This window comes from Poecilia latipinna, unplaced genomic scaffold (assembly GCF_001443285.1).
Source record: "Poecilia latipinna isolate Pla-1442-1.1 unplaced genomic scaffold, P_latipinna-1.0 Scaffold901, whole genome shotgun sequence".
Lineage (NCBI taxonomy): Eukaryota > Metazoa > Chordata > Actinopteri > Cyprinodontiformes > Poeciliidae > Poecilia > Poecilia latipinna.
In genome coordinates, this window is record NW_015113517.1 from 1 (window position 1) to 11,863 (window position 11,863).

Below are 11,863 nucleotides of genomic sequence, written 5' to 3' on the forward strand. Positions count from 1 at the left end.
CACATTAACGTACATCTAAAGATTAGCAGTTCTAAGGATTTGCAATTAGCTTTAAGACATCAGCATGGTGCCAGCAACATTATTAAGGACATGTCCATCAAGAGGAGACTATGTTTCATTATCTGCCTTTAATCTGTCTGGAAACGTTCATACACTGATGATCATTTAAGGTAAGTCATTAAACCCTGTTTTTTTGTTTTCATACAAAAAGCACCCCACACTATTCCTTAGTTGTAATCACATTAAGCTTAGACATATATATATATATATATTTTTATTTTAAGGTAATTAACAAAAAACACTTGTTTCATAGAAATATGTTAGTCTGTTTTCAAAGCAGAAAATAATATTAAGCTAAACAACCAAAAGTATGATGAGGAGCGAGATTTGACAATACTGACTCACTAGGCCCATCATTAGACACAGTTTGCTGCTGCCAGGTTACATCCTGCATTGTTTTAGATCTATTATTTAGGTTATTCCTCCACCAGTTTGGTGCAAAAAGATATTATTCCTATTCAGCTTTGAAGTGTTTCAGAAATCTCTGATCTTTTATGTAAATTCTTAAAAAAAAAAATAGTTCTTGAGAAATGTGAACTGTGGACACCGATGTTGAGGACGTCTCTGCTTACTACACCATGCTTAGCAAGATTGTTTGCAAGATCGCTTGTGTCAGATTTGCGGGCTTTCCAGCCATATCCTTTGTAAAAAATTATCCCTTGCAAGTCAAAGAAAAAGTGATTGATTACATTAATTTTTTAGTATTAAAATTTATGTAATTAATTAATCGAAATGAATGTGTTGAAGTCCTGGCCTTAGGAATTATATTATAGGATGATACTCAAGGAGGCTGTGGTGTTGAAATTATCTTCAGTTAAGAGCTAATTGGTCCAAACTGTGCCTGAGCTGCTGTTGGTGGTCGGTGCATGTTTTTTTTTTTCCCCCAGGTTATTTAACACAGCATCCAAATGGTGTGGTCAAAATCAAATCTGTTTGAACCAAGCAACATTTTTCAAATCTGTTATTATCCAGTTTTGGGGATAATTCATTGGTTGTAAGGAGTGTTTATTTAAGCTACTGTTGCCTTTTTTTCCATTTTCCTTTGAAGGCATTTTCATCCAAACAGCTGCAGTTCAGTGATTGTTTTCTCTTTTTCCAACCATTCTCCATATAAACCTGAGAGATGACTAAATGAATAAAAAAGACAATCCCAGTGCATTCCTGTTTTGGAAATTCTCATATAGTACCAACAAGCATACCATGTTTTTCTTTTTTTTCTTTTTTTAACGATTAATCTTAACCGATTTGCAATTTGTGTTAAGCAACTGAACATTTGTCGAAAGTGAAGTATTGAATATAGATTCAACATTTTCCCCCCACAAAGAACAACCTAAAAGTAAAATCAATTATTAGAGTCGGGGGAACCCTCGTTTTGTTGTAGGTGCTCCCTCTCACCTGCTCCAGCAGAGATCTGGCCTCCCCTGAAACACACTCTGGGATGTTGAGAGCTGTGTGACGGCCAATTCCTGCTGGATGGCAGCTCAGCAGCGACTGTGCACAGGGTGGCAGGAGTGGAAAGAAGAGAGGCAGATAACCATCAATGTAAAACACAGAACGGTCCGACACCCGCAGAGTCTAAGTCAGCAGTAAAGCATCGGAGCTGGACAGACAGGAGGAGACCAGACAGGCAGAGCACCTGAAACAACACTGATCACGCAAACAGCAGGTTAATGAGCTCACTGCTGTTGGTCTTTCTTGGAACTGTTGTGGGAGTCAGACAGAGGGAAAGTCACAGAAAGAGTAAAAACATTATTGTTTCTGGTCAGGTTGTACTTTACTCATGCTGAGCATTTTAAGTTGTTTTTCAAAGTTTGACTTTTTAGCTGCAGAATATGGACCTTCTGTCAACATAATTGACAATAATAACTTATCTCTGCTTCAGCAACGAAAAAGCTACAAATGCTGGAGCAAAGCATCAAGTAAAAGCCATAAGTGATGTGTATTTTCCCCCCAACAGTTAGAGCTGTTGTGTGTCTCTCTCTCTCTCTCTCCTGCGAAAGATGCTCCGGGACTTCTGGCTGCGTTCCTACCAGCAGTTAAGACTGCTTCAGGCCAGATCTTATCCTGCAAGGATCAAGAGACACCGTGTGCGCCTGTGTGTGTGTGTTCCTGCCAAGGCCGCACAAAGGCATAATCATCAAAGGAGACATCTGTGTAGCGGGGTTTTTTTCTTTCTTTTTTTTTTTTTTTTTTTTTTTTGCCACCCAGGTAAATATGTGCGTATTGTTAAAACATAACATTAACCCAACACGGACAGCAGACAGGTACACACACCGACGCACAATTAGAATTTATTCAAAATAGGTAGAGAATAATAACAGAAAAGACACTGCAGCTGCACTCGATGACTGCACTTGACACTGTGGATATATTTGTTCTTCGTAAAAAGGTTATATTTGGAATCTGCAAATGATAATTTTGTACATTGTCTTTTTCACATTTTGATGTGTTACCAGGACAAATTGCAACGTGTTTTAATCAGATTCGATGTGGTAAAACCACACAAAGTAATCAAACCATCAAGAGCGCCTATGAACAGCAGTTCATAATTCTTGCTGAGTGAATTCAGTTTTCATCCATTAATCTATAAACTCTGATCAGATTTCATGTTCTGATAAAGAAAAGCATCCGAACAACATGATGCTGCCACCACCATGTCTCACAGTGGAGATGGTGCGTTCATGGTTAGTCCACACAAGTGACTTCTAAAGGCACCTGGTTCTACTTGCCTTTTTTTTTTTTCCAGTGGAGGTTAAGTTAAGTTAACCTCCTTTATCTAAACTTAAAGGAGGTTAAGTTTTGATCGTTCGCACAAAATATCAGTAACCCCAGCAAAGTTTGTTGCTGACAAAAAGGCGTGTTTCGATTTATGGAAACGTTTCATTTCCTCATACGCCTTCCTTGAAAGACGGTTCCTCTGATCCTTGACCAGACAAGCTGCAGCATCCTGAGAGCTGCCCAGGTCTTCACCTTTCATGCTGATCTGAGGTCAGCGCGCCCCGAGCCCAGCGCTGCTCCGGGAGCCAGCAGAGAGGACCGGGGAGAGCTGACCCAGTGGCCCAGCAGATGGAGCTCAGGCTGGGGGAGAAAGTCACACTGACACCCCTTTGGCACTCCCCGAGAAGCGTAGTAAGAGACCGCAGCCAAGACGCACCTCACACACAAATCTCACCTCCCTCCCCCCCCTCCAACTAACTCCACCTTCTCAAACACACACAGACACGCGTGCAGAATCACACACACCACCTGGCACAGCCATAAAGAGTGTGTGAGAGCTGAAAGCCAAGACACCTACAGAAATCCCACAACACCTGAGGAACACAGTCAATATTTTTTTGACTCACCGTGCCGGTCAGGAGCTCAAAGAGGATGGCGCCCAAACTCCACCAATCACAGGACGGTGTCTCCTCACTGATCCCTCCCACCTCTGAAGACAATGGCAAAAGAAGAGATGGAAATAATCAATAAAATAAAAGGGTAAAAAAAAAAAATCATGTTGAGAAAGTATACATTTGAAATAATTCAAAACACAAACTGATCCTAAGACGTGTTATTTTCTGTATTTTCATTTTTTAATGGCTTCGGTTTAAGCTCTGCTTCTTGCCTTACTTTATATAATTTGAATAAAATGAGCACAAATAATGGACACAGTCTCTTTTTCTCTTTCTCAAACCTATTCACACACACACTCCAAGTGTGTCTCATTGAAGGGCAATTTGCATAATAAAAAGCAGTTAAATTGAGGAAACCGTCTGTGCTGCAACTTCACACCATCTGCATGACCTGACCCCGAACGTAAACACACTCTCATACAACACACACACACACACACACACACACAAAGACATGGTAAGAGTAAAACACCGTGCATCATTTTCTTTCTTCATTTTTTTTTTACCCTATGGTTTTAGGTAAGGTTTGCGTTTGAAATCTTAAAATACAGGCTGTTTTATATAAATGGATTCATTTCTTATGAATTGTATTTGAAATCCAAACAACAAAATGAGGAAGGTTTTAATTTGAAGAAAAAAAAAGAAGTGTATCTTATTAGTTTCATCACATTTATTTATTATTAATATATGTTTAATGTTCCAAAGTTTCATAATTGGTTTCTCTCTTGACGATGACAAAATTATCTTACATTGAAGTTGTAACACCAGCAATCAGGTCTTCCAAGCAAAAGGGTTAGGGTTACAAAACCTTCCAATAGGTGAACATTTCATAGAAGTCATAGCAGCCTGACAGCCGTCGTTACTGAAGGCTGCAGGACTCCGCAGCTGAACGATACTGAGAGTGACATTCATTCATAGCTGCTGTATGGTGGCTCCGCTGGGTACCAGATGGCCTCATGTGTTGCTCAGCTTGCCTCTTCCCCACTCTCCAGAGGGATGGGGGGGGTGGAGGGGAGCTGGTCACCCAGAGGGCCGGGACCCAGGGTCACAGTTGTGTGTGCCCAGGGACCAGGCTCCTCAGCTGGGGGTGCATTTTAGACAAAGACCCCTCGTTTCCTGGAGGCTGCCGGAAAACTCCGGGGCCCTGTGCAGCTCTCTTTGCAGCCAAGGTTGGAGAGGGCTACGGTACAACTTGAATGTCTCACATATGCGGATGCGCTGGCACACACACACACACACACGCGCGCACGCACACCCACACACACACAGCTAACTGAGCAACCAGTCTTTAGGGCTTCCCAGGACCACTGTTTTGACAGCCAAGGAGAGAAGATCGTCATTGAACGGACCAGTGATACCTGTGTAGTTATGAGCCGGAGGGGAGATGCTGGACATACACACGCGTGTGCGTCTCAGAGCAAGGTCGATGTCATCACAATGGATTAATGTCTAAGGAGCTGCAGGGGGAGTACAGTGGAGCTGGCTACACTTACTGCTCTGTCAGAGTGAGGAAGGGAGGAAACAGGATGGAGGAAAAGTGGGTGGAGAGGGGGAATTAGCGGCATCCGTCAGCCCGCTGTTGCAAGCGGGATTCATGGTTTGTTACCTGCTGTTTTCTTGAACAATTAAGACTTTCACGGACCTAAAAGACATAACGTGCACAACGGCGCAAAGTTTCCAGCTTGTGGCCTCTCCACCTTCCCTTTTCACCCAACGGTGACCTCCTCTCCAGCTTTGTATCTTAATCACACAGCATCTCATTTCTCATGGGCGCCATAAGGAACTTTCTCTCTTCTCCTCGTAGACAGACTTCCCTAAAAACTTAACTGACGGCCGTCATAGAAAGAGGAAGTAAACTACATGCAGGTGGGAAGTAATGAAAGCTTTCACGAAACACTTCTAAACAATACAAAGAACTTAACATAAGATATTCAGGGGTGAAGACACAATAGACAACACACACACACACACGCGCACACACAGTTTCCAGTTTGTCAAGGGCAACACAAGAGACAAAGTAACCTTTAAACACAGTAAAGTCTGCCAATTTAAACAAACTCAGATGAAATCAGATGAATAAAATGAGTAAAAAAACACAAGAAAATTTTACACATAAATAGGTTAGCACCCGTCAAGCATTTAGACATTTTGTTGTGATTTACTGGAAAAAGTAATCAAGGAACAGATGTAATTTACAAAGAAGACATCAATTACATTAGAGACAATTTAAAGTTAAACTATATAAACCGATACAAGTTTTTTTTTAATGTTTTGGCATTGTTGGCCTTTATTAAAAAAAGAAAGAGGGGGAAGACAAGCAGCAAATGAACCAAGACTGGAAACTGAACCCAGGGGAACCACATATCCTCTGAATATGACGCACCGGCACTACCAATTGTAGTCAAGTATTTTAAAACTATTAATACATCAATTAAATTATTTTTCTTTGATCAGCTCTGATTGGTGATTGACAGGTTTTGACATGTCAACATAACTTTATAGCACACAGCAATATATGTTTTTCAGATGATTGTGATTATTGCTGTTAATTAAAAGTCAATATTCTAATTCATTTTCTGATTTTTTTTTTAAATATTAATGTATTACTATGAAATAATTCATAATAGTTTTAATTCAGTACTAACATATGTTTCTATGTTTGTATCTTTAATTTTCTCTGCAATGTTGCACCTGGTGTCTCGTCTTTCAAAAGCAATTCTGATTCTCCACTCCAACTCCAGACTATGGGACCTCGAATTACAAATGAAACGTAAACTTCATCTAAAGAGAGATCTTTGGACCTTTTAACAGCAATCCAGTCCTTTTTTCCCCCTCCTAAACACATGTAAGATTGTTCTGACACAGTCTGAAGTATAGAAGTGGCTTAACACAAGCATTGTGACAGGTGAAGTCCTCAATATGTCTGTTTGTGATGCTCTTAAAAGGCTGACTTCAGCCTCACTCCACATCCCAAGCTCTGTGACTGGGTTACCTTTTCACGTAGTCCTCTAAGGGCTACGATTTCCATGTTGCTAGTGTGCACTGTTTTCTACCACATTTTTCCCTCCACTCAACTTTCCATTAACATGGTGGAGTATAACCATTTGCACGCCTTCAGCTTAAGTGGTTTTTCTCGAAGACTATGCCAGTGACTTTGTGTAGGCCACTGCATTGACATAACATATATTTTTTTTTATTCTCATGTCATATTAACATTTTCTGAGAAATGTAATTATAGGTTTTCACTCCCTGTTAATCATTATCACAAGTAACTGAATTAAGTACATCACCATCTATAATGAATCTATAAGCAACAGCTTTCACTTCTTGAATTAAATAATTGAAATAAATTCACTTTTCTATGATATTCATCCAGCACGAACAGGGAGAACATGAAAAATCCATTCAGAAGGAGTCCAGGCCGGGATTTGAAAAATGTGGCATTTATAGAAATTTCAAAGACCTGAAATTGAGATTTCTTTAATTCATCATGACTGGACAGAAACCCTGCAGTAATCAAATATTGTATTTGTTCCTAACAAATTATTTTATGTGTCTTCACTGTGAAGTATGAGAACATGCAGTTAAAAATAAAGCAGAAGTCCTGCCAGGTTATGCCTTCCTTGAACTGCCTTTCAAAAACAATGAAATGACGGCCGGGCAACAAAAGAGGAACTAAACTTTATCTTCTTTTAGATCATGTTTGGCTGAGTAGGTAAAAGGATCCAAAACAAGGATGATGAAGTCCTCAGTAACTGTTCCCTCAGAGAGGAAGAAAACCGAATTTCCCTTTTCTTAGACGACCAAGACAATCAGTTTCAGCTTTGCTTCCTTATAAACGGAACAATAAACAATTCCCCTTTCTGCTAAAGCCAGGTTGTCCTACAGAAAAAAGAAAAAAAAAGTCAACACCTTTTCTTTCCTTATCAGTGAACAAAACATTAGCCATCTGATGTTTATCTGTAATGACACAACAGTGAGAAAATAAATAAGCACAAGAGCAGGATAAACAGATTAATTCCCCGTCGCCATATTTTCCAAGTACACTCCCGTGTTTTTTTTGGGTGTGAATGAGTGTGTTTTAAAAAACATGCCGTCTTCCTTCACACACACACACACACACACACACACAGGGTGCTTCAGTCACAGCAGGCGCCCTGCTAGGTTTCTGGCAAACACTCATAAATCTGTCATCAGGAATGAAGCCATAGCAAGAGCTGACCCTGTCTGGATAAACAGCAATACATAACAAGGGCAGCAGAGAGACACACACACTCACTAACCTCTGCATCGGTGTGTGTGTTCTCCACTGTACTTAAATATAATGAGTGGATGTATGTATGGGCGTGTTGGACTAAAATATCAGTATGGGAAAGGCATTATTTTTTGCAACGTGGCGTCATCATCAAATTTAAGGTAAACGTGAACAATGAGAAATGAGACAAGGAGAGGAAGTTGTCTGCGATTCAGTAGAACAGTCAATAAATGTCGTAGTGGTCTTTAAACTTTATGATATCACCACACACCCCCTGCTGGGAAATACTATGCATTGCATCCAATAATCCACGGGGGATCAAGCGTAACTATCAAGATGCTTCACACCTTGTACGAGGGCTTTTTAATGTTTAGTGGGGCTGGTTGGAGCCACAAGAGCCAGCAGTTTAAAATGGCTGCATATAGCAATATGATATTCATTTATGATCCGCAAGAAGCTGTCAAATTAAAATCAAAACAAGCTGATTTAAACCGCAGCACTGCTTGAGTGATACACATAAAATCCAACATTTAGAGGACAAGCATGTTTGGATCAAATTCACATGTTCAGGAACCAAACGTCATTGTTCGCCCTCAATTTACCAAAAGGTCGTCGTGATGCACCATTCATACAGTATAAAGCCCTTTTATTATTAAGCCAGAGAAAATGCTCCCATACCATTTTCTGGGTTCCTTACCATCAGCTGGCTGAAACAAGGCTGCTACACTTTCCCTTTGTTTACAAGTAAGACAAATTTGGCTGCTCAGAAATATTTAGAGGTAAAAAGCTCTTACATTCACAGTGTGGAAACTTAAAATATGATCACTTTTATTAAGATGAAGCTGTTTTAAGACTCCTGTTCTAAAGCCGCGAGAAAGCTACTAAGCAGCTAAAAGCAGCAACATTGATAGAACCGTAAAAATCAGAAGCAGTAGGAATGTATTGTGTTTTTTTTCTTATAAATAAGTGGTTATCCTATTAAACTTTTTTGTTTTCATTTTTTTTTGTGTAAAACAGAGATACTGGGACAACATTTTTTTTTTAGTCAAGATTTTGTAGTTAGAAACTCATGCCTAATTACCACTTAGACTCTAAGCTGCATAATTATAATATATAGACTCCAAATGTGAGCTTTCCATCTTTCTCAAAAAGTGATCTACTGCAAGAAGTGTAGTTTCTACACAAAATAAGGATTTAGCATTCCTGGTGAGAGTGGATAAATAAGACAGATAAGCAGGACGTAAAAGTGTGTAAAAGTGAATAAATAGGGAGTTTTCAGTTAGCTCAGAATCCAGAGTAACCTGCAGAAATATAACATAAACATAACAAGCAGTGCAGTTTGTAGATGTATGCACAGAGCGATGTATTAATGAGGGAAAAAATAGCAACCAATTGAACAAACAAAAATACTCCCTCACACACACAGAAGTGCTAAATAGGAACTTGAAGCTGTAGTCTAGCAGCAGCTTGTTTTAGGCTGCTTTTAAACAGCATGCCAGAGCTGCCACAAGTCAGCTGGGGGCGACACACCGGGTTACAGGACTGAATGCAGCACAACACCGCCCTCTACAGGACAAAATGAGAACTACAGTGAGATCAAGCGAATTTAGGAGATTAAACATTCAAACGTAAAACCACCACCACTGTTTTTGTTGTTTGTTTCAGATTTTTGTTAATAAATATTCAAGCTACATTAGATTGAATTTGGAAGTTCAGAGAAAGCTTTTATCCAAAGTTCTCACAAGATAAAACCAGATCCGTCTTTGGTTTCGTACAGAGGGAATGAGTATGGATGAACAATTCAATTTAGATATTATATGAGTTTTAGATCCTGGAAGGAAAGCCATCTACAGAAGCTCCAGTTTATGTGATGGTTATAGTTTGAAATTTACAAAATCTTATTTAGTTTGAGGCAGAGTGCAACTTTGTCTCAAACTAAATAACTAGCCAATGATTAGAAAATCTAATTTTTTTCTTTCTGATCAGCTGGTCAAATACAAAAAAACAAAAAAACAAAAACAGATTTTGTTGACCCAGTTCAATAAATTCATCAAAAAAGAAGAATTTGAAGTCTAGAAATGCATCTTATACTTAAATTCACTTTCCTGTTTGACAAAGATCAGGTAAGGGTTTGAGGCAGATGCTTTGAAGAAGAGATATTCAAATAAATCATAAGGGCAGCTTACACCACAAAGACAACCAGAAATCTGTTATGACCAGAAAAACAAAATCTATTTTATATGTGTCTTATCAACCCAATGTTGCTGCAGAAATTAATTAAATATTTGATTCACAGGTATTTAAAATAAAACAGATGCTTTCTTCCTCATGTTATCATTTTTGTTTCTATAGCAAAAATAATAATAATAAAAAAAAAAAATAGGCAAAGAAAAACAACCCAAATATTTTTAAAAACTGATGTATTTGCTTTATCAGAAATCTAAAAATGTATTATATTGTTAAGAAAGTCCAAAAATAATACTGATTATTTGAAAATCTAAATATTTACTTTATGCTTGAAAGGGAGAACCTTGAATGAATTGCATCTGGTCAGATTGCTCTGATTGAGAGCTTGATGAGCGATAGAAAGTAGCCAAAAAAAATAAATAAATACATTGCGCTTATGATGAGTAATTCAGGAAGTGTTAAAACATTTTTGTCTCTCACCTGGTGCACAGTACATATTGGCCATTGCCTCCTTGTCACAGGATTCCTCCACATCACACCAACTACAAAAGTAGGTGAGCTGCACATGCCCTAAGGAGAGAAGGAAACAAAACACTCAACTTTCCAAACTACTCACAGACCTCTGAACAGCTCTCTTCCTCCGTTCATTTCTACCCCTCTACAGCCCTCTGTGAGCTTTTCAAGCAAACAGCCCTGGCGATTACTCCTGTTTAGCGGCTACCCGTTAACGCTATCATTAGAACTAATGGTGTCATTAGGTAGCCGTAGCCATTAGCCTAGGCTAGCCAGACTGATGCACCACACTAGGCCGCTGATGGGCCCTTTAGAACAATTATTACCACCAGGGAGACGAAAACAGCCACTCAGCTAATTAGACGCTTGTTGATAACGAGGTGGAGAGAGATGATTGTAGGACGACAAAAGAAGTTGTTGGGGGGAAATTTTGACATCAGGCTAAAACAATGCCAGAGGAGCCTTCAGACTAATAAACCAGTTTGTGATTAAGCAATAAAAGGTCACCGTTGGTTAAAAAAAAAATGGTAAGAAGTCACTTTGAAGGTGAGGAGTAAGACTCACAGCTGCTGAATTTCCTTTTTCTTGCAATAAATAGGCAATATATAGTGCTTTGCAAACTTATTCACTTACCACTGAAATGTTTTCAGATTTTTACATTTCTCCACCACAAACTTAGTTTAATTTATTTGGAATTTAAGACACAAAATATTGCATAATCTGAAACACCACAGACAGCTTATAAAACAGTAACCTGGCATCTCACTGATCACTGCTTAATCTATCGTCTGGGAACAGAAAGAGAACCACAAGAAGTTCCCCTTTGCAGTTTGAAACGGGCCACATGAACACACAATCCATCCACCTATTAAACATGGTAATAGCATCATCACGCTTTGAGTTGCTTCTCTTTGGGCAGTATGGCAAAACTAATAGTAGTACAACTCAGGATCTATGGCAAGACTAGAAAATCTGATAGACTTGTAGGACTAAAGAGTTCGACTCAGGAGAGGCACAATCCAAATGCACTACACAGTTTTCACATTTTATTTCATAAAAGCTTGCAAATATTTATGCATCTTTTAGCGATGAGGATGGACTTTCCCTAAACGACCCTTTCTCAGGACTTGAGCTGGTCCTCACGTAGATACTGTTCATAAGATGGCCCAACAGAGACTCTACCTCCTGCAGCAACCTTGCACAGCAGCTGGTCATATTCTGTCTGATCCATGAACAATCGCTTGTGGCTGAGCCAAACCACACAAAAAGGACAGAATCAAAATGCAATGAACAATTAGGTTTGCAGAGAGGATCATTAGGCTTAGTGTCAGGACAAAGGTAGCTAACATTTTTGCATTCTCACACATCCTGGACACAACACAAACTGAGCAAACTATTAGCTTCAGGTAGGCACTACAGACCAATATTTGCAAAAAAAAAAAAAAAAAAAAAAAAA

The 11,863-nt window shown here is 39.2% G+C and overlaps 1 protein-coding gene across 1 annotated transcript in view; it reads right to left on the minus strand.

Annotated features, from left to right (window-relative positions):
• Positions 1–929: 929 nt before the first annotated feature.
• The window catches only part of rps6kc1 (ribosomal protein S6 kinase polypeptide 1), a 26,217-nt gene continuing 15,283 nt past the window's right edge, over positions 930–11,863 (minus strand). The window contains exons 13-15 of the mRNA XM_015048735.1: positions 10,375–10,464; positions 3,405–3,487; positions 930–1,551 (exon numbers count right to left, since the gene is read on the minus strand). Coding sequence (XP_014904221.1) covers positions 1,363–1,551; positions 3,405–3,487; positions 10,375–10,464 — 362 coding nt within the window. The 3' untranslated portion in view covers positions 930–1,362. The remainder of the gene's footprint in view (positions 1,552–3,404; positions 3,488–10,374; positions 10,465–11,863) is intronic.